This window comes from Pelobates fuscus, chromosome 1 (genome assembly GCF_036172605.1).
Source record: "Pelobates fuscus isolate aPelFus1 chromosome 1, aPelFus1.pri, whole genome shotgun sequence".
Lineage (NCBI taxonomy): Eukaryota > Metazoa > Chordata > Amphibia > Anura > Pelobatidae > Pelobates > Pelobates fuscus.
In genome coordinates, this window is record NC_086317.1 from 255,698,286 (window position 1) to 255,725,201 (window position 26,916).

Below are 26,916 nucleotides of genomic sequence, written 5' to 3' on the forward strand. Positions count from 1 at the left end.
ATTGGTAACATAATACACTTAGAATGACATTCTATATATATATCTATCTATATATAAAATGCAAATAACCGCAAATATATATATAGAGATAAATACATATAATTACATAAAAGATTACATTAGTATGCACATAGAATTTAAATACCTATAAATGCATATATATTAAAATTCTACGTATATATTTAAGTCATTTTTTAATGTAATTATGTCATTTGATTAATTACAATTTGATTGACATGCCTGACAACACAGGGAGAAAGTGCAGCAAATTTAATTCGCAAGCACTATATTTGACCCTGTAACTCTCCAAGACACCATAAAACCTGTACATAGGGGGTACTGTTTTACTCGGGAGACTTGGCTGAACTCAAATATTAGTGTTTAAAACTGGTAAATTTTATTAAAACAATGATATTTTAAGTAAAAGTGAAGTTTTTTTGCATTTTTTTCAAACAAACGGCACTTTTATGGACTATATTATTGTTGTAATATGTTTTACTGTTTTAAAACACTAATATTTGTGTTTAGTGAAGTCTCCCGAGAATAACAGTACCCCTCATGTACAGGTTTTATGGTGTTTTGGAAAGTTAGAGAGTCACATATAAGGCTTGCATTTCATTTTTTTGACATTGAAATTTGCCAGATTAGTTATGTTGCCTTTGAGATCGTATGGTAGCCCAGGAATAAGAATTACCTCCATGATGGCATACCATTTGCAAAAGTAGACAACCCAAGGTATTGCAAATGGGGTATGCCCAGTCATTTTTAGTAGCCACTTAGTCACAAACACTGGCCAAATATTAGTTTTTTGCTTTTTTCACACAAAAACAAATATGAACGCTAACTTTGGCCAGTGTTTGTGACTAAGTGGCTACTAAAAAAAGACTAAACATACTCCACGTTCAATACCTTGGGTTGTCTACTTTTTCAAATGGTATGCCATTATGGGGGTAATTCTCATTCCTGGGCTACCACACTGTCTCAAAGGTAACATTACTAATCTGGCAAATTTCAATTTGAAAATGGAACGTTCTATATTTGACCCTGTAACTTTCCAAAACACCATAAAACCTGTTAATAGGGGGTACTGTTGTACTCGTGAGACATCGCTGATTACAAATATGTGCTTTTTGTTGCAGTAAAACCTAACAGTATTATGACATGTACAGCTAAAATGTGAGGCGGAACTACAAATTTAAAAAAAAAATTAAATTTCTCACAGTTTTTTAAATTTTATTCATAATAAATTATGTTTCATATATAAATATTTGATATAAAATGAAAGCCCTGTTTCTCCTGAACAAAATGATATATAATAAGTGTGGGTGCATATAATATGAAAGAGGGGAACTACGGGTGAACAGACATATAGCGAAAATTCCAGTTTTTGTTTACGTTTTGTTTTGATCAGAACGTGTACTATTGACTCCGTCCTGAAGGGGTTAATCTGTACTAGCACAAGATCGCCGTTAAACCAGGCAGTGGCGCTGCTGTCAAAGCTAGACAACTAGCAATTAGGAAACGCTGCCAATTCTGACTCTATGGTGAAGATGCATTATAATGTGACAACTTCGACTGTGCGACAGCCCAGAGCAGCACATGTTTCCTCTGTGTCTTCCTTGTAGCAGCCATTTTGTTGGGGCCAGTTTACATAAACCTCAACGTGTCGTGGGCACTGGACAAATGGCTGCTTCAATGTATTTGTTTCTATTTTTCTAAGACACTCTAAGAACTCTGCGCAGAGTGATGACGTTAACGTCACTCCACGTTTTCTTCAGTAAATAGCTGTCCGCTTCTAAGTTCAGTTACCGGTGCGAATATTACAACTTGTGAAGGAGAAGAAGATGGCAGATGAAAGTATGTGGATTTAATATTATACACTGTATTCATAATAATATTATAGGAAGGTGTTACGAACCTCCCTGGACACACTCTGGGTTCAGTTCCATAGTCCCTTCCAGAGTAAAGCTACTCTTTGGCAATTGAATGGGAACGTCAAAAAATGATAATGGCAAAATAGTGTATTACCAGAAATAAATAAGTATGTAGTGAAAGAATGCTTACTCAATTTTGCGATCTAACTATATTTTATTGCATATTTAACTCAATTAATACTCATTAGTTAAGTGTCTGGAAATATCACAGAAGTGATAATTCTGCGGTAGATAATTATGTAGAGTATTCATATAGGATGCAGTATTTAATACATGAATTACAATTGAGTCTGTGATGCCTTGTATTGTAGTTCTGATTTTAGTAAGTTATTCGGTTGTTTTTAGTAAATTGTGTGAAGAATGGCATTACTTATTTATGTTAATTTAAACTTGTAAAAATCGTATTTTATTGTCCAACTAGCATTTGTGGACTTTTTTTCTTTTTTTTTCTCTCATCAGAAACCTTTTATTTTTTTACATTTTCTTCTTACAGCTGTGAGGGAAGATATAGGCAGGCTTCTTATTCAGTTTAAGAATGAAAACGGAGATGTGTTGGGAACCCCCTTTGATGTACCTGTGGATATTACACCTGATAAGCTTCAGCTTGTCTGCAATGCTCTTTTACAGGAGGTAATTATCTTTGCTTTGGCTTCAAATGTTTATTTTAAGATATTGTGTACTTTTTCATGTAATTATTTTGAACTCTCTCACTACTGAAATATTTTAGTTTAATTTGATTGTCACATATGATTATGGTGTTTTGTTTTTTTGTTTTTTTATAATCAAATGGCTAACTAAATTTAGTAACGGATTGCATTAATGTTCCTTTTTTTTAATTTTATTAATATTTAAAGGGTTAGTCCACTTCTGCTTTTAAAAGGAGTCATGGAGGAAGGAATTTGTATTGATTTCTGTGCTTTTGTGCCAGGGGCTAGTTAAAATCCTCGGCACATGTGACTTGGGCGAACTGCCTAATGTTAATTCTGTGCAAAAATCACGTTTGTCTTCAGCTCACACTGCTTCTCTATTTGAAGGCAATGTTAGAAGGGCATCTGCAAGAGGAAGCCTATATATCTCTTCCATCCATCATTTCAGCCCTTCCCGCCTGCCTGTATTGCTTAATATGTGTCCAGCACTGGACTCAAGTTGTCTTTGTTTTTTTACTTAATTTACTGTGTTTTGGGGTTAAAACAGGATGTTGCACAAAGTTAGTAGTGCTCATTAGGGCATTAGAACTTTAACTCCTTAAGGACACATGACGTGTGTGACATGTCATGATTCCATTTTATTCCAGAAGTTTGGTCCTTAAGGGGTTAAAATAAGTGGAAAAGGGTTAGAGTAACCCTTTAATTCCTTTTTACACAGCTAGCTATATAAACTTTTGGAGCAAATTCTGGATGTTTATTTTGTTTACTTTTTTTTTTTTTTTTTTACTCAGGAGGAACCACCGCCTTTGGCTTTCTTTGTAGATGAACAGGAGATCATAACTTCCCTTGATAAAACCCTTGAGAAGCGGAGTGTGGAAACAGAGAAGGTGTTGGATATAATCTACCAACCACAAGCTGTCTTTAAGGTCCGCGCTGTGACACGTTGCACAAGTTCTTTGGAGGGACACACAGAGGCCGTAATTTCTGTAGCTTTTAGTCCAACCGGAAAGTAAGTATTAATGTAGTCAACATAAATGCACCACTTTCTTACAGATCAAACCTCATTTTGCTCCAGCCAGTACATTCTCTCAGATATAGCACAAAGTGTAGGAAAGAAATGCAATGCTGTATTGATTGTTTTACAGATACCTGGCCAGTGGATCAGGTGACACTACAGTTCGCTTCTGGGATCTAACTACTGAGACTCCTCATTTTACTGCTAAAGGTAAGGAAGTCCCTTCTATGTCATCTGATGTTTTTACATTTAAGGGGTTATACACTTGGCTTTTGTAACTGCGTTTCAGAGTTGTAGAAGGGGGCTATCTCACCACTAGATTAGAAGGGAAGGCCTAGCAATGTACTCTGTTAAAGGGACACTATAGTCATCAAAAGAACTTTAGCCTAATGAAGCTACATTTCCTTTATTGCAAATTCTGTTTTATTCATAATTTCTCATGTCCTGCAGGCGCCTCCCGTGTATAATTAAAGTTCCTTTTACAGAGCAGGAGTTAAAAACAGACATCTGATTGAAAATAAAACCACTTTTTTTTATTTTTTTGGTGACACTTGCGTCCCTTTAAATGTGTATATGTATAATGCTGGTGTGTTCCTTTAGATCATTGACATATTTAGATCCTGTCCCTGCTTACTGTCATGTATTTTCTTGTTTGTTTTTTTTTTTTTTTTGTTTTTTTTTTTTTTTAGTGAGAGCAGGTGAGAAGGAACTGTGTACTCAAAATCTAAATTCTTTCTTTTTGAAAACGGTTCAGCATAGATACAACATACAAATATAGAACTATCATTTGAACCACTAATGGCGCATAATAAATCATACTAAAACAGTAGGGATCAACCACTAATGCAAGAGGTATCGTAGGATAGATCTGAAGTAACTCTTCAAGGAACACTGCACTGGCCAAGGGCAAAAATAAAAATACATAAAATCACTGTTTAGTAGATATATTACAATGAATACATGCTTGGTTTTTTTTTTTTGGTTTTTTTTTCATGCATTCATTCGGGCTACATGTTAAGAGCTTGTAAAAGCTTGCAGATCTTATGAACTGAAGCCTTGGCAAGCCTTCCACTTTTTTTCACGGAAGACACTTTAAGTCCCTTTACAGGGAAATAACCAATCAGAGGGTTCCCATTGAGAAGCCTCTGAATTGGTGCATGTGTGCACCGTTGCATAAACGCACACTGGCTCGTGCACATGCCCAAGTCTATTCTGACATCTGGAGGAGCTGGTTTGAGGTCTGTGTGGTAAGAGGCAGGGCTCAAGTAGAGTATGCCTGCCACCTCGTTGGCTCAGGGTAGCTAACGGAAGGATGCTGCAAGCCTCCTTGGCTGTTTCTCATAGAAATCAGCACTTTTGTAAACTAAGCTTAAACTAGGATACTTTTCCTCCATAAAGCACTTCAGTGGAGTTATTCTTTAAGGTTAAATTTAATTTACATGATGCGATCTTCCATCAGACAGTGAGGTTTTTGGTATAAATTACAACATAAAATCTTTTATTATTAAAATAAAAAATAGTACAACCAATGACCACTAAACAAAGTTTATTTTTAATTTTACAATTTGTGAAGAAAGGAAAAACCTTTAAGTTCTGTAATTGCGTTGCCTTCTCAGGCGGATATCACATTTGTTTTTGCAAGTCAGTATAACCGTTAATTCTTTAGGCCTGTAAATGCTGTCCCATGCCATATACTGTCACCATCCATGATTAACAAAGAAATATACAAGCCGGTTCTGAGTCAAAACCTAATTGAAAGGAATAGTAACCAGTGTTATGAAAGGTTTGTTAAGTAGGAAATAGAGACCAGCTTCCATTTAAGTCTTTTTGCTTTTTTTATTTACGAATCATACTTGTTCCAGATTTTGATGCCTGTTGTGAAGGACTAATAAATACAGTTCCGTATTAAAATGTTTTCAACTGTATGACTTGTGTATATACCCTAGTTGTTTTACAAAAAATATATTCTTACATGAAATATTTTCTCATTTTATACTTGTTGCATAACATCTTTTTTTTAAATTTGTTAAACAGTGTACTTGGTTAATATTTATTTGTTGCTTCAATTTAGGTCATACACACTGGGTGCTTAGTATAGCTTGGTCTCCCGATGGGAAGAAACTTGCGTCAGGCTGTAAAAACAGTCAGGTACATGCATGTTAAACCTCAAAATTGTATATGTCTAAAACATATGCAGTACATTTTATTCTGTTATGGCCTATGAATGTTTTACAATTAATATTTTCACCAATATTTATTTAATCTTTTTGTTATATGTTTTCAGATTTGTATATGGGATCCTAACACAGGCAAGCAGATTGGAAAAACATTAACCGGACACACAAAATGGATAACCTGGTTGTGCTGGGAACCTCTCCATTTGTACGTAGCCTTTATTTCCTTAGTGAGCATAATAACTTTGTATCCTGTAGAAGGAAAAATCATACGTTATGCAGGGTTGCGGACAGCCAGACCTTGATTTAAAGGACCACTATAGGCACCCATACCACTTCAGCTCAATGAAGTGGTCTGGGTGCCAGGTCCCCCTTGTTTTAACCCTGCAGCTGAAAACATAGCAGTTTCACAGAAACTGCTATGTTTACACTGCATGGTTAATCCAGCCTCCCTGACAGCCACTAGAGGCACTTCCGTGATTTACACTGAATAAATCGCACTTATTTGACGCTGGACGTCCAGCGTCAAAAAAGAACTCCATAGGAAAGCATTGAGTAATGCTTTCCTATGGGCGGGTTTAGGCCTCGCATTCGGCTCCACTTGGGAGCTGACGTCGATGGAGGAGAGGTCACCAGCGCCAAGGGAGCCTGGCTCTGGATTAAGGTAAGCAAATAAATTGTTAAACATTTATTCGCTGCATAACTGGGCCCTAGTCAACGTTTAGGTGACTAAGGCTTTATAGCGTTAGAAATACATATTTGTATTCCTATCGCTATATTGTTTTTCTTTTAAGTAATTTGATCATGCTATTTGTGGCAAGTGAATTTTTTATTTATTTATATATATATATATATATATATTTTTTTTTTTTAGTAGACTTAGCATGGTGATAGTTCTCCCATTTTATGATCTTTGTTTTATGTCCTAAACAATTACAAACTTATAGTTGCTCAACATCCTGTTTGTATAATTTCCACCTTAACTAATTTACTTAGAATCTAAAAGTCCGAAAAATAATTAAGTGATAATACGCAAGAACTCAACTTGCTATACTTTGAAACGGCTACTTAAGGGACTCTGTAAGCACCAAAAAAACTTTAGTTTGAGTGTTTTTTGTATATAGATCATGCCCCGTGCAGTCTAACTCAATGTTGCTTGTATTGCAAAAGTTGACTTTGATTTCAAAGGTGCTCTCTACCTGTGACATTAATCTGTTATGCTATCTGACCTGTACAAGAAATCACATAAGCGCTTCTGTCTTCGTTTATCAGTTTTCCTTGTTTTTTGGTACAGCTTTCGATAAGAATGATTTATTAAACTTGGGCTGCTTCCATAACCCTACTTTCCATTGTACTCCATGAATCTGCCACTGGAATAGTCTCAAACTGTCGGTCTTTTGGTTTTAGGAACCCTGAATGCAGATTTCTTGCTAGTGCCTCCAAAGATTGCAGCATTCGAATCTGGGATACTATATTGGGCCAGTGTCAGAAGATCCTTACTAGCCACACACACTCAGTCACTGGAGTAAAATGGGGTGGAGATGGCCTACTTTATTCTTCCTCACAGGACAGGACAATAAAAGTTTGGAGGGCAGATGATGTAAGTTCAGAAAACTATTTTGTTTCCATTTGAATACAGTAATTCAGTTAAGTGTATATTTTAATTTGACTTAATTAGTATTCTCTGTAGCACTTTAGTGCTCTTGGCACCATAATCACGACAGCGGACTGCAGTTATGATGCTTGGAGTGTTTCTTTTAAAAATACTGTAAATCAAATACATATGTATGTATGTGTGTATATAAATAGAGTTGGTACATATATACATTCAGTGGTGTATTTACCGCAAGGCTGACAAGGCATTTGCCTTGGGTGGCACTTGCAGGTGGGCGGCAAAAAAAGATGCCCTGGGGGACCAGAGAGCTGGCTGGCTGTCTACCTAAGGCCCCCCCGGGAAGGCTGGCATCTACCTGAGTTAGGCGGGCAGCGAGGGAGCACTGTCCCCTGAGCTCTCCCTGCTCAGCTCCCTCACGCGCACGGCAGTGATGCCGGAATATGACGTCGCTCCAACATCACTGTGAGGCGCGCGAGGGAGCTTAACAGGAGGATTGGAGCTCCCTCGCCGCCCACTTGAATTCTGCTCCTGTCTCCACGACTGCCTGCCAGCCCGCCCAGCCAGCAGCAGTACCAATGGACCACAGGAGAAAATCCAAAATGTAAGCAAAAAAAAAAAAATTGTTAGTGTGTGTTGTCAGTGAGTATATTTGTGTGACACTGAGTGAATGTGCGTCAGTGAGTAAGCACGTGTGTCTTGTCAGTGAATGTGAGTGTGTGCGTGTGTGACAATGACGGTGTATGTCAGTGCATGCATCAGTTAGGGCGTGTGCTTGTAATGAAGAGAAATTTGGAATGGGGGTGTCTGAGTTTTGTCATGCTTAGGGCAGTACAAAACCAGAATACACCACTATATACACTAACTGGTTAATAAAACAATTTGTCTTCCAGGGAGTCCTTTGTCGTACATTACAAGGTCATGCCCACTGGGTTAATACTATGGCTCTTAGCACAGACTATGTTCTACGGACAGGGGCCTTTGAACCAGCAGAAGCTTCCATCAACCCACAGGATATGACTGGATCACGTAGGTGCTTTTAATATTATTCAGATCCATCCCGTTTAAAATATGTGGGATATAAAAGACTGCTTTAGATTGTTCCTTAGCATATTCTCATTTATTTACCATATATTTTATGGTTTTGGGGGTATTTTACTTCTATGAACAATGGTTAAACAAATCTCTACACCTTCAAAGGTTCTTGGGGTGTTTTTTTTTTTTGGCCATCTTATCATATCATATATGATCTGAGTTTGTCTTTATTGCTGTGACAGACTCTGTTAGTAGAAGTGTTTGACAGATACAGAATTTTACTCACTTTGCTTTTAATAACAATTTAAATTAAATTATTGGACTTTGAGGTTTATTCAAAATTAGGTTATAGAATAGAATATATATGTGAATTCTCATCGACTTATAAATAAAGAAGTCTATTGAATGACCGTAATAAATGTAGTATGTTGTAAAAAAACAACATGATCTGTATGGTGTACAGCATCAGTTAAGATCAGAATCCGACTGAATTCTCCTGGCAGTGATCTGCGTTTTATTGGGCCCCCTTTTCTACCAATATTAAGGGTATAAACAGTGAAAGTACAGTGGTGCTACATAATAAAGATGTGTTTGGTGATTTAACAGACTAATATTTTGTGCACTTCTAACAGCTACACTACCACTGATGGAGGCCCAGGTATGTCTCTAATGGTGGTAATCAGCAGTGCTTGGGGGTTTTGATAGTCAAAACCTTTAGCTTCTTGCTTATAAGTGGACTTGTTACATGAACAATATTTTCCCTTCTATAATATTTAACTGACTCTTGACTTTATCATATAGTTTGTTGATATTTTTATTTTATTTATTTATCTTAATGAGGGTCGTTTTCCTTTTCCTAACCTAGTGGAGGTCCTGAAAGAGAAGGCTTTGAAGCGATACAATCAAGTTCGGGTATGATATTTTTATTATTTTTAAATTAAGTTACATTTTTTTTTTTTATTTTGTATAACCCTTTCAAACCTTAGGGAGCAAGGCTATATTGAGATACAACACATTTGTGACCAAGGCCTTTTTGGCACGTTTGCCATGTGTTCATTCTACCACAATTTCACCTGTTCTGTTTAGTGTGTGTGTGTGTGTGTGTGTGTATATATATATATATATATATATTGTATATCTTTTTTTGTTGGGTTGTTTTATTTATTTTTTAAATTTTAGTTTTAAGAACTAGAGCTTTCTTTTGATAAGTTAAATATATTTTCCTCAGTTTTATATTTAATAACTTAAACTCCCTAAGAGCAACTATAGAAAAATAACTGAAAATAGATTCACTAATTAGTCTTTATTGTTAAAATGCCCAATATTTTATGATTTCCATTCATTTTTAGAAGTTGTAAAATATTGGAAGGAGTTTTTTTTTTTTTTTTTTTTATAATTCTTTATTTTTGACGTGCTTGAGAGTCACAGGCATTCTCACTTTGCCGCAACAGCGAGGCAAGTTTTAACATTAAGCTGAGCAGTGGTGGCATATAGGCAAAGTTGCGCACATTTTTTGTTAGGAATCAAGAATGGTGCACGTTTAAAACTTAGATGCAGTATGAATAAAGAAAACAACAAATCAATTACCGTAGATAACATCAAGCTTGGTCATGTAGGTGAGTAGCTTGGCAGGGTTAAGCTGCACATTTTCCATGAGTACATAGGATAATGCCATTATATACGGGTAACCAAAAGAGATAATTAACTTTGCTTGTATGTCATGAGTTTTGCTCTCATGGATGCTTAACAATGGAGAGCAGAGTATTGCAAGATTATTTAAGTGCCACTTGTCTCGCTAGCTGGACAAGGGGTGAGCTTGTGTTATGGTGTATGAGTAAAAAGCAAATTGCAAGGAGTTTTTAAAGCTAAAACTTTTTGCAAAATTTGTAATGTTGAGAGTAGAACTTTTATAGTAGTCTTAGAATCTAAAATCACTACACACAATATTTATAGAGTATATCCTTCAGGCTTTGTAACCAAGAGCATTTTGACGCACTCCACTTAACCATGTTATCACAATATTTAGGATTAGAGCTGTTTTCCTCTATATAAACCAGTGTTTCTCAACCAAGGCACACCAAAGCTCTTCCCAGAGTTCGCACACCATAAGTTTTTTTTTTTTTTTTTTTTTTTTTTTTGTTTTGTTATATATATATATATATTTATTTTTTTCCACTAATGCATTCTTCTACTGTTTTCAATTACAATGATACCCCACATAAATACTTTTCCCCCTAATTCTGCCCATAATACCACCTCAGAGGGATTCCCTCTGCTGACATTAGTAGACAGATTTCATGGCTCACAAACTACAGAGTTCTCTATGATCGCTCTGTACTGTGTGATTTCAGCATGAGGGAGAGTTCACTCTTATGCTGCAGCTCCAGAATCTAAAGGGGGCTGAGCAACTGTCAAAGTCCAGCACTGATCACTGAGAAGAGGTCTAGCAGAGAGACCTCACCAGTGTAATTTCTAGATTAATTTTCTCTTCCTAAAACATGTCTTGTCCTGGCTTGTTTCCAGTTAGAGCATCCTCAAATATCTTCATATTACAGGGCAGGGATGACAAAACTGCCTGATATTAACTTTTCTAGAATTCCTGTATCTGGAAGGAAAGCAAGATAACTTGAAATTAGAAGTCTTTTTGATGAGATAAAAAGGATGCAAGGTTATTTTAACACGCTTGATCAATGCTATTCTTTAGATGTGTAACCACTTTAGCAGGGTTCAATATGTAAGGAATAATTGACGACCGGCCGTTGAATTATTAGAAAAATAATGCACACCCGAGGTGGTAATATTTTTTTCTAATAATTCATTATTAATAATTCATTATTTTTTTCTAATAATTCAACGGCCTGGAGTCAATTATTCCGCTTATACTAAAGTTACCACACCTCAAAACATTGTTCAGATAATGTATTTCAAGACGTTTGTCATTAAAACGCTCTTGTATGTAGGACTAATTTCTTACGCAACTGTAATGCGGTCAAGACCTGTCTGGAACTACTTTAGCCGTGCGTCTCCCTGAAAATAATGCACACCTTAGAACGTTCGTCAACCAATCAGATTGAAGCATTCAACGGCCCTGTAGTATAAGTGAAATCATTCACTACCAGACAGGCCTAAAACTTACACTCCTTCACAAGCTTGGAAGATCCATGGCACATGCACCATTCCTCTACTTGCCAGGGAGGAAGTTTCACTTGCCTGTGGAGAGTGGAACTTTAGGAACAGTGGCATGTCGAGCCTGTCACATTTAAAAATGATTAACTTAATCCTTGAAGGGATCACGTTAACAATTGTTGAAGATGTTATCCTGCGGTCTTTTTCAGAATACCAAGAAGCTTTCAAATTCACAATGCTTACATTTGATTGTAGTCTTTGTTTAACCCCTTAAGGACACATGACGTGTGACATGTCATGGTTCCCTTTTATTCCAGAAGTTTGGCCCTTAAGGCGTTAAAGGAGGGAAACAACCAAGGGTTTCTAGGAGAGCCAAAACTTCCAACACACTTTCACTCCTTTCATACAGGGACAGGCTCCTGAGAGGCTCGTATCTGGTTCTGATGACTTCACACTGTATCTGTGGACACCAGCAGAGGATAAGAAACCTTTACAGAGGATGACCGGACACCAAGCTTTGATAAATGAGGTTCTTTTTTCTCCTGACACACGGATCATTGCCAGTGCTTCATTTGACAAATCAATAAAACTTTGGGATGGGAAGACTGGAAAGTAAGTTGTTCTGTTTAGTTTTGGCTCTCATTACTGTAATTTCATAGTCTGATTGTAATTTATCCCTACTGAGCTAGCCCTGTTTTAAAGGAGTTTGGAAATGATGCCCCTTAGTGGACACTGTAGTCACTATTACATCTCACTGAATTTGGTTATGGTGCCTGGAGTCTCCTGGCACTGTTCCTCCATTCAAAGCTTATTCCATTTTCAAGCAATTTAATGATTGAGGGTCCTTGGACACACAGAGCCCTGTGTCTATTTGAGGTATGGCTAGCGTCAAGATGACACACTTCCTTCAAACCATACCTATTCATACCAGCAATGATAGGCTGAAAGCAGTCAGCTGACACTCTAAGCCAGTCACAGCTGCCTATTACTGCTCAGGCTAATCCTTCCTTATTAATGTAAGCTGCACAGAGGCGGTAACCCGCTTGGGACTCTTGCCTAGTACTTGAATATTAAAAACTGTTTTACACTGATTGGAAGCATGGTGCCAGACACTATATTTTGTAAAAATGTGAAGGAATATTGCACACATCAATTATCCTGGGAATAGTTCCAGCATGGTGCTCCAAACAAGGCGGACCAATGTCCCATACAATAGCTAGTAGTGAAAAATTGGTCTGGGCACACATGGAGGTTTTATTGATAGGCAGTCTTTATTTGGAGTGCAAAATAAAATACGTCACTTCAATGAGATAAATCTGTTAGTCAAACAAAATTAAGCCCTGTGCTCAAGCTCGCACTACTCCTGGGTGGCAGCAATGACTATAGTACACATCAGCACCAATACATAGAATAAAACCCAAAACAAAATGTTACAAATGCACATTTAAATAGATGGAGGGTTTTAGTAATCACTCCAATGGCCATTAAAGTATAAGCTCACCTGCCATGTCAAGGCAACACTAACAATTCTACTTGCCACTTTGAGTTAAGTCTAAATGTCTAATGAGACCTAAAGGAGCCTGTAATGAAAACCATCTGTTCCTCATTCATTTGTTAGTAAATTCTGTATTTAGATTTTGTATGTGTTGTGAGTAAGATATATTTATTTTTTTCACATTAGATACATTGCATCTTTACGAGGCCATGTTGGAGCTGTGTATCAGATTGCATGGTCAGCAGACAGCCGATTATTAGTCAGTGGAAGCAGTGACAGCACACTCAAAGTGTGGGATACAAAGATCAAAAAGCTTTCTGTGGATCTCCCGGGACATGCGGATGAGGTACACAATATTTAGGATTAGAACTGTTTTCCTCTATATAAACCAGTGTTCTTCAAACTTCTCTCAACCAAGGTACACCAAAGCTCTTCCCAGATTTCCGCACACCAGAAGTTCCAATATATATGAAAATGTTTTAAAAAAAGAAGAAATTAGCAATAATAAAGTGCATACACAGAACCTGTCACAAGCAGTTGTCCTACTAAACATATGTCACAGTCAGTTTGTCCATTTTTCCCAATAATATATATTTTGGTTAGTGTGCCCATTAATGCATATCACAGTCAGTGTGCCCATTAATACATATACCACAACGTGCTAACACAACATTCAGCTCCTCTTCTGGGAATAGCACTGTGAACTCCTTGCCTGGCTTAAACATGCACTCAGAATACTATGTGTTCCTGGTGCTAGGTGTAATAGTTTAACCACCCTGCGTGAAACTGCACCACAACCAACTGCTCTCAGGAATCATTCTTCTTGCGCGGGGGTGGCGGCACACCAGTTTCTGGGCACTGATCTAAAAAAAATTTAATGACTTACTTTTGGAAGAAAACCTGTTAAACCTGCAACATTCTAAACCTGCAATGTTGTAAACTTGATGGGTCTTGTATTATCCTTACTTTAATCTTAGTGGTCATAAAACAATGTTTTTTTGTTTGTTTTTTTTGTCCTAGATATTTGCTGTTGACTGGAGCCCAGACGGACAACGAGTAGCCAGTGGAGGAAAGGATAAGTGTTTGAGGATGTAGGTACTTTGTTGTGTGTGCATCTGGGGAGTTCCAAGTGAGAAAGATTTAGTAGTACTTTTAAATACTGGATATTGCAATTGTACTTTGTGTCCAGCTTTGGTTGTTAAGTAAATAATTTTTTTATTTATTTTTTTCCTGTGGTCTAGAGCACAAGTTCTCTAACAAGAACCCTTAAATCCCTACTTCATGAATCATTAGGGGCACATAAAGCTTAGTTTTGGATTGTTCTTTATCATTGAAAGCAAACTGGCGTTTTTAATTCTAATGGGATATCCAAATGCATGCAATTTCTCCAAAGTTCATATACTATATCATTGGCTAAATTAAAATTTTGGATGCATCATTTGACATTTCACATGTTAATCAGCCTAAATACAGATCACCCATCTTCAGGCGTTAACGTGTCATTTGTTTAACCTCACTATGAACTGTTTATAGTGATTGATACATGTTGTTTTTTTTGCTACCATATTTGCAAGTTTATGCTTAATTTCTTGTTGGTTTAACAACTGGTGTACAGTGCAAGATAGGGAGGAAAAAAAATCTATTTTCATGAAAATACAGAAAAGGTTTTTTTTTTTTTTTGAGGATGCTCTTTGGGTATGTTGTAACTTTTGATGTAAAAATTTGGTAATATGTCTGTCCGCTGTCCCAAATGCCACAATTAAACTTGGCTAAATTGTGGCATATGGGACTGTGGACATTCAAATGCCACTTTTTAGTCAAGCTTATACATGCATGTAAGGCTAATCCGTGTGTGTGTATATATTATATTATATTTGATGTTTTAAAGGCTGATACAGTAAAGACATTGAAGTATAAAGAAACATAGCTATAGTCCTATTATTGTTAATGTCTGCTTTATTGACATAATTTTGATGTGTTATGCAGATGGAGGAGATGAAGCAACTGAACAGTCTTTGGATTATTTGCTGTAGAACTACAGACATTTATCTTGATGCATGGAGGATCCCAGTGCCTGGTCCATACAAACATGACCAAAAGACTAGTTTACATTTTGATAACTTACTTGATCAATCACATGACTGACCAGCTGTGACACGAGAATTCCTGCTGGTTGGGTCATCTATTCAAAGAATACATGAAAATTTGGTGGAACATACAATGAATGTGCTTAATATATATTGAAAATGTTGTCTGGACTTGTTGGACAGTCCTACCTTGGAACATGTGGACAACCCCATGCACGTGGATTTGTGGCTTGTATTATTATTATTTTTAATAATATATATAGATTTATTTATAGTAGCCCTTTTATTGAATAGGATTATTTTGGCAACCAATGAAACAAAAAGAAAATCCTATATATATTTAAATAAATCAATGGCTACTTTTCAGTAACAACCTGCGGAACCAGTTCTGTAAAATGGGTTTGTCTTTCCCCTCTTAGAATTTAGCAGCACTAGGTGCTGCTGTGATTAAATAAGTGGGGACATTACTTGTTAGCAATTATTATAGTATGGGTAGACATTTTTCAGTAAAGTGATAGTTGAAAGTTTTTTTTTTTTTTTTTTTAATTCTACATCTTGTATATTCTATTGAAATATAGCAACACAACATACAGAACTTTCAAAAATTACCTCCCTGTATTTTTCCAGCTTATGGATGCACATTATTCAATGACAATCCTTCCCACTTTATGTAAATTTATCGTGCATGCGATTACTTTTTTGTCCCCCCTGTATGTAACCACATTATGATACAGACCATTCTGGGTTCCGCCAAATGATAGAATTGGTTCCACATTAAATGATTATAAACATGTAAGTGTGAATCATCAATAAACACACAACCCATTTGAACAGTTTGGATTGATGTATTCAGTAATTATCTTTATACATTAAATTGATTTAACAAGTGCAATGGATAGGACCTTCATAGAATTGAATTTCCGCTGGAATTTGTCTGCTGGCAATTGGCACAGCTAACAGATTATGTAAATTCTCTTTAGCTTGTCTCTATAGATATTAAATTTATTTGTGTAGATTTGTTTTTGGGGGTTGGAGGTGCTTTGTACTTTGCCCCTCTTTTCTACCATATACTCAGAGTAAGGATTTAAATAGTAACAATGGGGTAAGTGCAGATCACCTCTCCACTGGCCTTGAAGTCATCTCCTCCATGATGGTTCAATTGGATACCTAATGTGCATTTACTGCACGTGCAGCACACACATCCCAGCTTCCCCATAAGAAAACATTGAATCAATGGGAGCTCCAGGTCACATGGGTGAGTTTTAGTTGTTCAGTACCGCGGGTGCGCATCAAATAGCTGTCAAGATGACCGGGACACTACACCCAGACTACTACATTAAAATGAAGTGGCCTGGTTAACTTTTACTGGTCCATTAAAGGAACACTAAAGTTTTAGAAATGCAAACAAGTGTTAATCTACCTGTTTAGATCTCCCCCGCGCCTGTGGGAGTTTGAAAGGTGAAATTTATTTACGCAATGCCATTGAGATAAAGTGGTCTGGGTTCCTTTTTAGATGTTCTTTAACTTTTTAAAGCACTGATGCACTTATCATGTAAGCAGGTCTTTATGGGCCAAGCAAGATTTTCTGGAAGTTAGTTTAATTGTCAGCTTTCATTATCTAAAACTCACATGAACTACAATTATTAGAAAAGTCATGAAATGCATGCCACTATGTATGAAGCAAAAAAGGAAATACTGTTGGACAGTATGGAAAGTTCACTGAGCAAACTATTATATTAGAAGGAAAAAAAAAAAAAGGTTAAAGGGAAACTCCAGTGCCAGGAAAACGATCCATTTTCCTGGCACTGGAGGGTCCCTCTACCTCCCACCCCCCAATCCCCAGTTGCTGAAGGGGTGAAAACCCCTTCAGTGACTTACCAGAGGCAGCGACAGGTCCCACGTCGCTGCTTCCTCCTCCCCCGCCGCTCCTCCTTCTGCTTACGTCGGCCGGTGGGCGAGACTGATCTCGCCCACCGGCCGAGGAGACCTAATGCGCATGCGCGGCAATGCACCCCATAGGAAAGCATTGAAAATGAATTTCAATGCTTCCCTATGGGGAATAGAGCGACGCTGGAGGTCCTCACACAGCGTGAGGACGTCCGGCGACACTCTAGCACAGAAAACCTGTGCTATGAAGCAGGAAGTTCCCTCTAGTGGCTGTCTAATAGACAGCCACTAGGGGAGGACTCAACCCTGCAAGGTAATTATTGCAGTTTAAAAAAAACTGCAATAATTACACTTGCAGGGTTAAAGGTAGTGGGAGTTGGCACCCAGACCACTCCAATGAGCAGAAGTGGTCTGGGTGCATGGAGTGTCCCTTTAATATAAACAATTCCAGCACTGTAAGTTGATGTGCATATTGCATCTAAAATGTGGGTGCATTGAATGCTCTTTTAATTAACATATATACTGTACACTATTTAACAAGGACTTTCATTACATTTGTATGTTCTCATTATTTGTCACAAGAGGGCGCTAACCTTCTGACTTTTGTCCCTGTTTTATAAGGTTCTATTGGGAATGTAATGTACGAACATCCATTACAAAGACTTTAGTGGAGTAGTGTATTGGTAGTGCATGCATAAGCATTTCCTGTGGGACTGAATAACTTTCCTTTACAATACCTTTAATTTTACATTTCATGCCTTTCATTTACAATACTGCCAACATGTAGAAGATTGTATAACATTTAAAATTCAGGTACCAAAAGGAAAAAAATCTATTGGGAGAGTGTCTGACCACATATATAATAAGTGCAGGGTTATTCACTAACTTTGAATTGTTGCAAATTGAAATCAAAAATATAAAACCGAGGGGGGCGTGGCTAGCCGAGCAAGCAACCAGACGTGCTGATGTGGAGCTCCTGCAGGCCCCATCAATCAACGACTCAAAAAGCATACCTGTACATAGCAGAACCCCCACAAAGAGAAATGGGACGAAGAAACCGTAAGCTGACCCACTCTGGTAGCTCTAAACAGCCTGATATCCGCACGTCCTTCGACAGGCCGCAGCAACAGGCGCAGCCCAAAATGGCACCCGAGCGGGCCCGAGACTCCAGCTACTCAGACGAATCCATGGAGGAAGAGGACAAAAGGCCCTCAGGGACCCCAAACCGGGTGTATGTGAGTAAGGACTCGGACTCTGACACCTCGCCCTCCACTAAAGGGGACATTAAAAGACTGCTGGTGGACTTGCGGGGGGGGGGTCTGGAAGGCCGACTTGGCGGGAGTGAGGTCTGAGGTGGATGGCATAACCGCACGGATCGGTGCGGTAGAAACGAGAGGGGAAGAAGGATCAGGAGCTGACAGAAGCAAAGGCCCAAATGGAGGCCATGTCCCAGCAACTTAACAGGCTCACACGCACGGTCACCTCGCTGGAAGCAAGGCACCGTAGGAAAAATATCCGGATTCGCGGTGTCCCGGAAAGTATAGGTGTGGAAGAGGTACTGGGTTTTGCCAACACGGTCGCAGAAATATTAGGAGTGCGTCCCACAACAGAAGCCTCACCCATTACGGCGGCATTCCGAATTAGAAAGGCCCCGACGGCACCGGCAGACGCCTCAAGGGACATCATAGCAGTAACGCAGGAGATCTCCATAAAAAGTGCAATCCTGGCCCGCTCCAGAAACAACCCTACAACCTTGGTGAAAGGCAACCCCGTCCAGATCTATAACGACCTACCTTTTACGGTGCTCCTGGAGCGGCGGAGGTTCATGCCCGTGACAAGGGGATAAGGTACAGGTGGGGCGCATCGGGCACCCTCATAGTGCAACAGGGAGAAGCGGTGCTCACTTTATCGGCACATGAGGACCCAGCGAAATTCCTGAGGGCGCTACACCTGCAGATGCAAACCTCCTCTACAGGGCGGGAAAACGCCAGCATCACGCCAGAGGGACCCAGCTGGGCCCGGAAACAGACCACAGAGGCCGACCACACGCAGCAAAAGAACAGAGCTATGCACCCACCATAGATCGGAGTAATGGGCGGTAAGCGAGACTGTAACTACCCCAGGGGATCCACGGACGCCCACACTGACCCCTGTCCAGGACTTAACCTGAATCACACACCACGACTACACCAAGACTTTCCCTACAGCAGTGAACAGTCCACATCGCCACACTCATATACTTTTACTTTATTATATCTTTTTAATTTTTTACTTTTTATTTTTTTTTACACCAGTCGCCCTCTAAAGTGTATAATATTTTTTAAATTTTTCGATAAAGAATGGAGAGCAGTTCACTGTTTTTGTGGTTCCCTTGTTGAACATAAATCTTGATGGAATAGCTGTTATGTTGTGGACAGACGTCGTCTCCACGCTCTTAGAAGCGTACACCCACCCATTTTTTCTAAAACAAATGACTACCTCCAAGATTTGGAAGGAGAACCTACTGGCTGGATGGCTTTATGACCTCTTTATGCCCACCTAGGCCTTTGTGTCACGTACTCAGGGGTCCACTCCTGACTCCTTTAGAACCCCACAGTGAGAACTCACTAAAAATGAACCAGGGAGCTTGTTACTTAACCTGTTATGAATAGCAGTAGTATCTGTTAAATCTTTACCTTCCGATTACCTGCCAACCTAGCAAAGTGAAATCGCTGGGCATCTAGTAATCCTGATCTTAGAAAATGTATGTGATATATATCCACTTGACTGGTATTAGGCATATTGTTTTGTAGAGTGCAAGATTTCCTTAAAATTGTGCTTATGCTTATTTAGTGGGAACTAACTCAAACGATGCGATGGCGCATGCAATAAATACTTCCCTACATGACCAGCTGCTCCGATCGCATAGTAAAGTACCATCGATGGAACTAGGTTCCTAACTAGTGTAATGTGATGCACCTCGTCATATAGCAAATCTGGAGGGACCTGAGTGGCCATTCTATAATATTTTATAACTTATACTATTCTCTATAAGTTTATAATATTGTTGCGGTTTTGACAGCCTGGTAGACTGGCAATTCACGCTACGGCACGGCGGTCACCAAAACTCCTGCCATGTTTTGATTTTCTGTAATCCCTTTGGCGCGTAATGGCGGCTGTTACTTTTAACTAGTCTTGAAAGCATACCCTTTTTTGCCCCCTTAAGTATTTGACGCACCTGGGGAAATATGCATAAATCCGTCACCTCCGCGGGTCACTCGGGGGGACAGTCCCACCGTATTCGTGATGTGCTCTGCACGCAGGTTCAATATATTTGAGTGACTCTTGCAACTTAGACAGGGCGCCAGATTGTAGGTCATACATCATATATTTTACATCTTACGGACTTGAGTTAAGGCAAAACAACTCCTTCCAGTATCATAAATGTACCTAGTATCATAAATGTACCTAGTCATGTCGAATAGATGGCCCTCATTAGCCTGATAGGTCTTATACCTGCAACTCCCCAATAAGACAATATTGCCACAACAAGAATAGAAAAACTAGACTTCACATCATAATCTGTTCACGCTACTTGTATATGATGTTAATCTTGTTAACTTTTATAATACTTTACGTAATGCACTGTATTTGTTATACCATATCATCCTATGTTTAATGAACGGCTGGCTGTAGCTATTGGGGCGCAGCTGGCCAGATTGTACTTTCATGCACAAACAAAAAATAAAGAATTTAAAAAAAAAAAAATATATATATATATATATATATATATATATATAAATAAAACCGAGGTTAAGATCTGTAAAATTCTCCAACTCTGCTATAGTCTCAGCTTGACTATTTAAGACTCAATATCGGAGTTTAATGAATAATAGACCTGTGCACAGCAGTAAATTTTGGATTAGCTCAAATTTCTTTGTCTGGCAAAATTAAAAAAAACAGAAGGTTTAGCCTTTCAAAAGTGCTGATGAGTAGGAGAGGCAGTTCAACAACCCTGTTGAGCTGTTTCTATTCTGGATAGTTAGAAAATGCTTAGAGTAGAAAATGGGAGTAGCGCCTTGGAGTGTTCTCAGATGTTATATAGAACGAGAAAGAAATAGGACAATGGAAGAATAGATGTATACTGCTAGCATGTCAAACTCAAAGTCTAGCACGGGCCACATAAACAAGGTTTAAGTGGGCTGCAAAAAAACTAAACACCTTAAATGTCCATAGAAGCATAGGTTTATTTTGAAAAGTACAGTATAAATAAAATAATAATAAAAAAAAAAAATGCACCCCCTCTACTAAATCACAGTCCTACCCCTCTACTAAATCCCAGCACCTCCCTCTAGCCAAATGGCGCTGTCCGCACCCTGTGCCAAATCTGATCCTTCTGCTACTTTTTAATACCTTTATGAAGGTGGTCGATGTCACGTCGGAATGTGATGTGGCTTTGCTTGCCTCCATGCACCTCCAGGTACTCCACTGTCCAGTCGCAGCCACTGCAACACTGACATACACTCACTCACTGACAGAGACACACACACACATTTTCTTTATTGCTCCCTATCTTTGGGAGCTGATGTAGGGCCTCTCCCTGGGGTCCAGTGGGGATCTTCTATCTGCTTCCTCACGCACAACTTAGTGGTGCCGGAATATGATGACATATTCCAGCGCCCGGCTTTACTACAGACGGCGCACGCAAGGGAGCAGTGAGGAGCAGGAACACTGAGCTCCATCGCTGGCGGGTAAGTTTTAGCAGAGTAGGCACCTGCAATGTGTGGAAAGCAGGTACCTACTCTGCTTTAACACTTAGCATGTGCTTGCAGGGCCGCAAATATGCCCACACACACAATCCTCATGCAATGTTGCAGGATATGAAGGATGACAGCTTCTTACAGAGTTTGATTTTTTATCAATGAAGCAATATTTAATCCAAGTGGTAAAGTTAACAATCACAATATGTGCATATGGGGATTACAGAATGCACACTAAACTATAGAGGATGAGCGTAATTCCCCAAAAGTGTTTTGTGCCTTTTCTCAAAGGTTCTTTTGAGGAAAACACAGTTACATGGCAAACATATTTCGAAATGCTGAAGAACTGGAACTATTTTCAAAAAAAAATTTAAATTACACATTGCGTCAATACTGGACAGGTCGCATGGGACCCCAAGACCTGGCGCTACACTCTTAGCCCCCAAGATCTTCAGACCTTACACTCTGCAACTTTTATTTGTGGGGATATGTCAAAGAACGTGTTTTTGTGCCACCCTTAGTGACTAATCTGGATAACCTCAAAAAACAGAATCACAGCAATGGTGACTTCAGTGAAAGAAGACACTTGGAGGCGTTTGGCATGAATTCAACTATCATCTTGATGTTGCCCTTATAGCACCTAACTTTTGGTGTAATTGTAACATGTCGCCATTGTGAAATATACTGCTTTGAATTTGTGTCCATCATTTTGAAACACATTGTGCTAATAGTATATTAAAAGAAAGCATTTCCTGTCCTTTAAGAACAACATATAATATATATATGAGGGCAATTTAAGAAAAACTGTAAAAAGATTACTCCATCTATTTCAGAGGGGGGGGACCTTTCAAGAGAAGTCCCACCTTCTAAACCTGTGGGGAAAAAAATTGAGTTTTACTCACCTGGAATCCAGCACCGGGCGAAGTCCCCGGCTCGGACTTCCGTGCCCCTTCCAATGTCACAGGGCCATCACGCAGACCAATCACCGGCTTCTCATGTCATGTCACATGTATGTACTCCAGGCCAGCAAGGGGAGTCAGTGAGAAAGGAAAGGTTTTTCTTTTTTATTGCATTGAGGGTAACAGAAGGAAAATAATGTGGGTGGGAGGAGACTGTGATCTTCTTGCAGGCATGCTGCCTACAAGAATGAAGATGATGACATCTGTCGGCAGGGTGCAGTGCGCGCTGACGACATATGCAAAATATGCACAGAATTGACATTAGATAGCCCGGAGTTCTGGGCTGCAAATCTCATGTGTAACAATTAAAAATATATCTGGAATTTTTTCCAGGGGGGGCATAATTGTAATGACATCTATGCTTGGCCCCTTTTTGACAGTGTTATGAAGGGGAGGAGCATAGTCATTATCACATAAAGCCAGGGTGAATAGCGTTTTCACAACTATGGTGTCAGGAATACATGTTTGTTTATTTATATCCCCAATTCTCTGAACTTCTGCTTGTAAATGTTCCATCTTATACCCTTTCTCCAAAAATGTATTGGTCAAGATTCCTGCCTGTTCAAAATACATTGTTTGATCTGAACAGTTTTGTCTTAGTCTAGTATATTGACTCTTTGGAACTCCTGAGAGCCATCTAGGATGATGTCCACTACTAGACTCAATGAAGCTATTCATATCAGTTGGTTGTTTGAAGTATGTTTTAGTTTTGATTTTAGAATCCATAATAAAAATAGTCAAGTCTAAAAAATCAATAGAAACAGAACTAAAAACAGGAGTGAACACCAGTGAAAGGACATTGTTGTTAAGGTACTGGAAGAAGTCTTGAAGTTGTTCATCAGACCCTTTCCAACTGACAAGGATATCATCAATATATCGACACCAGAGCACCGGCTTTGCCCCATATGGATTGTTGGCCCAAATAGATGTACGTTCCCAAAAATCCATAAATATATTGGCATAACTAGGGGCAAACCTGGTGCCCATTGCCATGCCCTTGACCTGTAGGAAGAATTCCTCATTGAACATAAAAAAATTATGAGTAAGTATAAATTGAATTGTATTAGAAGAGAACTAGAACAATGCCTACAGATATCAGTAAATGAAAAAAGTTAAGAATTTATTATCACATTTAAAACTTATTTTTATTCTTATACTTTAAAAAAGAAGGAAGAGAAAATAATGTCTAAGGTATCACACGTTGAAAAATAAAGTACTATCGTGCAAATATAAATTGATAGACCTTCCGGAAAACAAAAAAGAAGAAAACGAAAAAAAAAAAAGAAAATATATATATATATATATATATATATATATATGTATTAAGGCAATTTGGCCTGGATTTGTGGGAGGTGCTTGGTATCCACTCCTAGCCCCTTACCTTGCTCCTTTAAGCCACTGGCTTACCCACAACGATTCTCCTGCTCTAGTCCTTGTCTGTACTTCGACCTGGTTATCCTGAACAGCCCCTGTGCACAGACTCACAGGCCAGGTGAGTTCTTCCCTGACCACCTTGGCCTGTGTTTAATTGCAAGCGTGAGCATATCTCTGCATACTGGACTCCCACCAAGGTAAGCCGTGACAGTCTACTTCATTCCCACACAGTCCACACTCATTATACTACTCTCTTTTTTACCCATTTCAGGCTGTCCAGGTTTAAATATATATTTCACCACAAGGTTTTCCTGTGAGATATTCATACTACCAGGTACGTACACCTGCTCATATGGTATTCTGCCATACATTTCATTTCTCCCCCCTAGGTTAGAGTACTGGCAACAGGGTCATAGGCTTCCCAATAGGTATTTACCCCTTCTTGGCAATTGCCATCAGTTAGTGGTCCCGCGAGGCCAACACCCCGCCTCAACGTTTCAGAGGCAAACACCCATCGGGCCACACGTTAGCTAGCCGCCTCGCATGTTGCATAGAGAGGGCCTCACCTGTCACTCCCTTTCCCTGTTTTTCTGTGTTATAGTCACCGAGACCCCTAAAGTTCCTGCCACTACAATGGGTGGCCTCAAAATCCCCTTGCGCCAACGCATAGATAGAGCCTCTCAAGCCACTTGGCAACTAGTAGGGCCTCACCTGTCACCAAACAAGTGTAATGTTTCGCCATCCAGCTTAGCTAGCCTGCCAGTACGATTTGGTGGTTTTCATACACTAATTAATTGTTTTGTTTGTAGTATGTCTCAGGAAGGGGTAGAGGATTTCTCCCTGCTTAGCACTCCGGCTAGAGCTATAACTCCTACACAAGGAGTAGAGGTAACTAGTCCAGCATCGATCAGATCCTGGACGATCCCTCGTATAACTACGGAATTGAGGAGACGGCAAATCCCCTACCCCGCTACAGCAAGGAAAGCAGAACTTTTCAAACTGCTACGCACTTCAACAAACAACATGGATGCCAGGGAAGGACCTAGCCAGTCCAACCCAGGAGACATACATTCCATGTTGTCTTCACTCATGGCGTCCATGAGCGAGGTCAACTCCAGGCTGGAGAAACTTGAGTCGGTCACCACGGCCCTTACTCTAGCAGGGCCACCCGCTGCTGCTTCACAAGCACCAGCCGACTTGCTATTAGTTGCTCCAACCATCACCCTGAATGAACAGGAAGTTAGCCCTGCTCATATGATACCTGAGCACATAAAAAGAGATATCCTGGAAGGTAAAGACGTAAACCGAGCTTCCCTGCTGATTGCCTCCCAGGATATTGTGGAAAATAAGACTCATGCCTATGATGATGTGTCTGTTGTTGTCAGATCTAGGGACGCCCGCCTAAACAGAAAACTGACTATCCCTGAGTTTGTACTGGCCTTTGGTATTTACCGGGATGTCATCTGTGCGGTCTATCCCAACAGAAGAGAGGAGTTTGATCTTTATATGCACAAGCTGGTAGACCTGGCCAACAAATATGGTGGTTCAGCCTTTTATGATTACCATAGGTCTTTTTCTGCAAAAGTGTCTGGAGCCTTCTCCCAGTATGGAACTAGATCCAACTGGGGAAGGATTGATACCGTCATATTTTGCAGAAACTTTGCAGGTCTAAGAACACCGGCTTGTGCATACTGCTCCTCTACAGCCCATACGACAAATTTCTGTCCCAACACGGCAGACGAACATTCCTCCACGCAAGGAGCTAGTTCCTCTGGTGTTCCAGAGAAATTGTCAAGAGACAAACTGGGACGCCCAATCAAGTTTCTGGGCAAGTCCCAGATATGTAATAATTTCAATGTTGGGTCTTGTAATTATAGCGGTTGCAGATTATTGCATATCTGTTTAAAATGTTTTAGGGCACATGCAAAAACCATGTGTCCAAATAAAATGTACTCAAAGCCTTACCTAACGTCCATTAATATGCCGGTATTTACTGCCTTTATGTCACATCACCCGTGTAAACACTTGGTGGACTTTCTTATCTTTGGTTTAACAGAAGGCTTCCACACGGGTTCTCTACACATACCATCCGGGACTCTGGAATGCCCTAATCTACAATCCGCACAACACAACCCCACAGCAGTTGACACTCTCATAGCCCAAGAAGTGGCTGAGGGTTTCGTATTGGGGCCTTTCAAACCTCCTCCATTCATAGAATGGCGCACTAACCCCATTGGTATTGTCACAGGGAAATCTTCCCTTAAACAGAGACTCATCATTGACTTGTCTGCACCACACTCATCGGCCAACCCCAGTCTTAACTCCCTCATACCCTCAGAGGAATTCTCCCTGCAATACACCACCATAGATCACACCATTACAGCTATCTTACAAGCAGGGGTCGGAGCCTGGCTTAGTAAGACCGATATTACTAATGCCTTTAAATTGCTGCCAATCCACCCCACACTGTGGCACCTGCATGGCATCAAGTGGGCCGGGAACTACTATTTTTTCTCCCGTTTAACTTTTGGGTCCAAAAGTTGCCCAGCTACTTTCGACACATTTTCCGAAGCTTTGTGCTGGTTACTATTGAACATAGCCAGATGCCCTACGGTATTAAATAACCTGGACGATTTCTTACTGGTCGAGGAAAATACTTCCCATCCTAGTAGCCTCAAAGCTACCACCAAACTATTTGAGCAACTAGGTGTACCAATTAGACATGTGCAATTTGTTTCGGTCCGAATAGGAATTCGGACGAATTTCGGACAATTCAGACATTCGAGAACTTCCGAATGTCCGAATTGCCGAAGTCCCGAATTGCTGAAGTGC

General features: G+C 39.4%; 1 protein-coding gene across 1 annotated transcript; it reads left to right on the plus strand.

Moving 5' to 3' along the window:
- Window positions 1-1,640: 1,640 nt before the first annotated feature.
- Window positions 1,641-15,403, plus strand: NLE1 (notchless homolog 1). The gene is made up of 13 exons (XM_063444569.1): window positions 1,641-1,857; window positions 2,428-2,564; window positions 3,373-3,590; window positions 3,727-3,806; window positions 5,668-5,744; window positions 5,881-5,978; window positions 7,178-7,370; window positions 8,276-8,411; window positions 9,283-9,329; window positions 11,953-12,155; window positions 13,225-13,384; window positions 14,059-14,129; window positions 15,025-15,403. The coding sequence occupies exons 1-13, from the start codon at window positions 1,845-1,847 to the stop codon at window positions 15,035-15,037; spliced, it is 1,446 nt and encodes a 481-aa protein (XP_063300639.1). The 5' UTR covers window positions 1,641-1,844; the 3' UTR covers window positions 15,038-15,403.
- Window positions 15,404-26,916: the final 11,513 nt, after the last annotated feature.

Bases quoted from the DNA above. Each gene is read 5' to 3' on its own strand.
- NLE1 (XM_063444569.1), top strand. The intron at 5,979-7,177 runs GTACGTAGCCTT...TTTTGGTTTTAG, and splicing joins TGCTGGGAACCTCTCCATTT to GAACCCTGAATGCAGATTTC. The intron at 8,412-9,282 runs GTAGGTGCTTTT...TTCCTAACCTAG, and splicing joins ACAGGATATGACTGGATCAC to TGGAGGTCCTGAAAGAGAAG.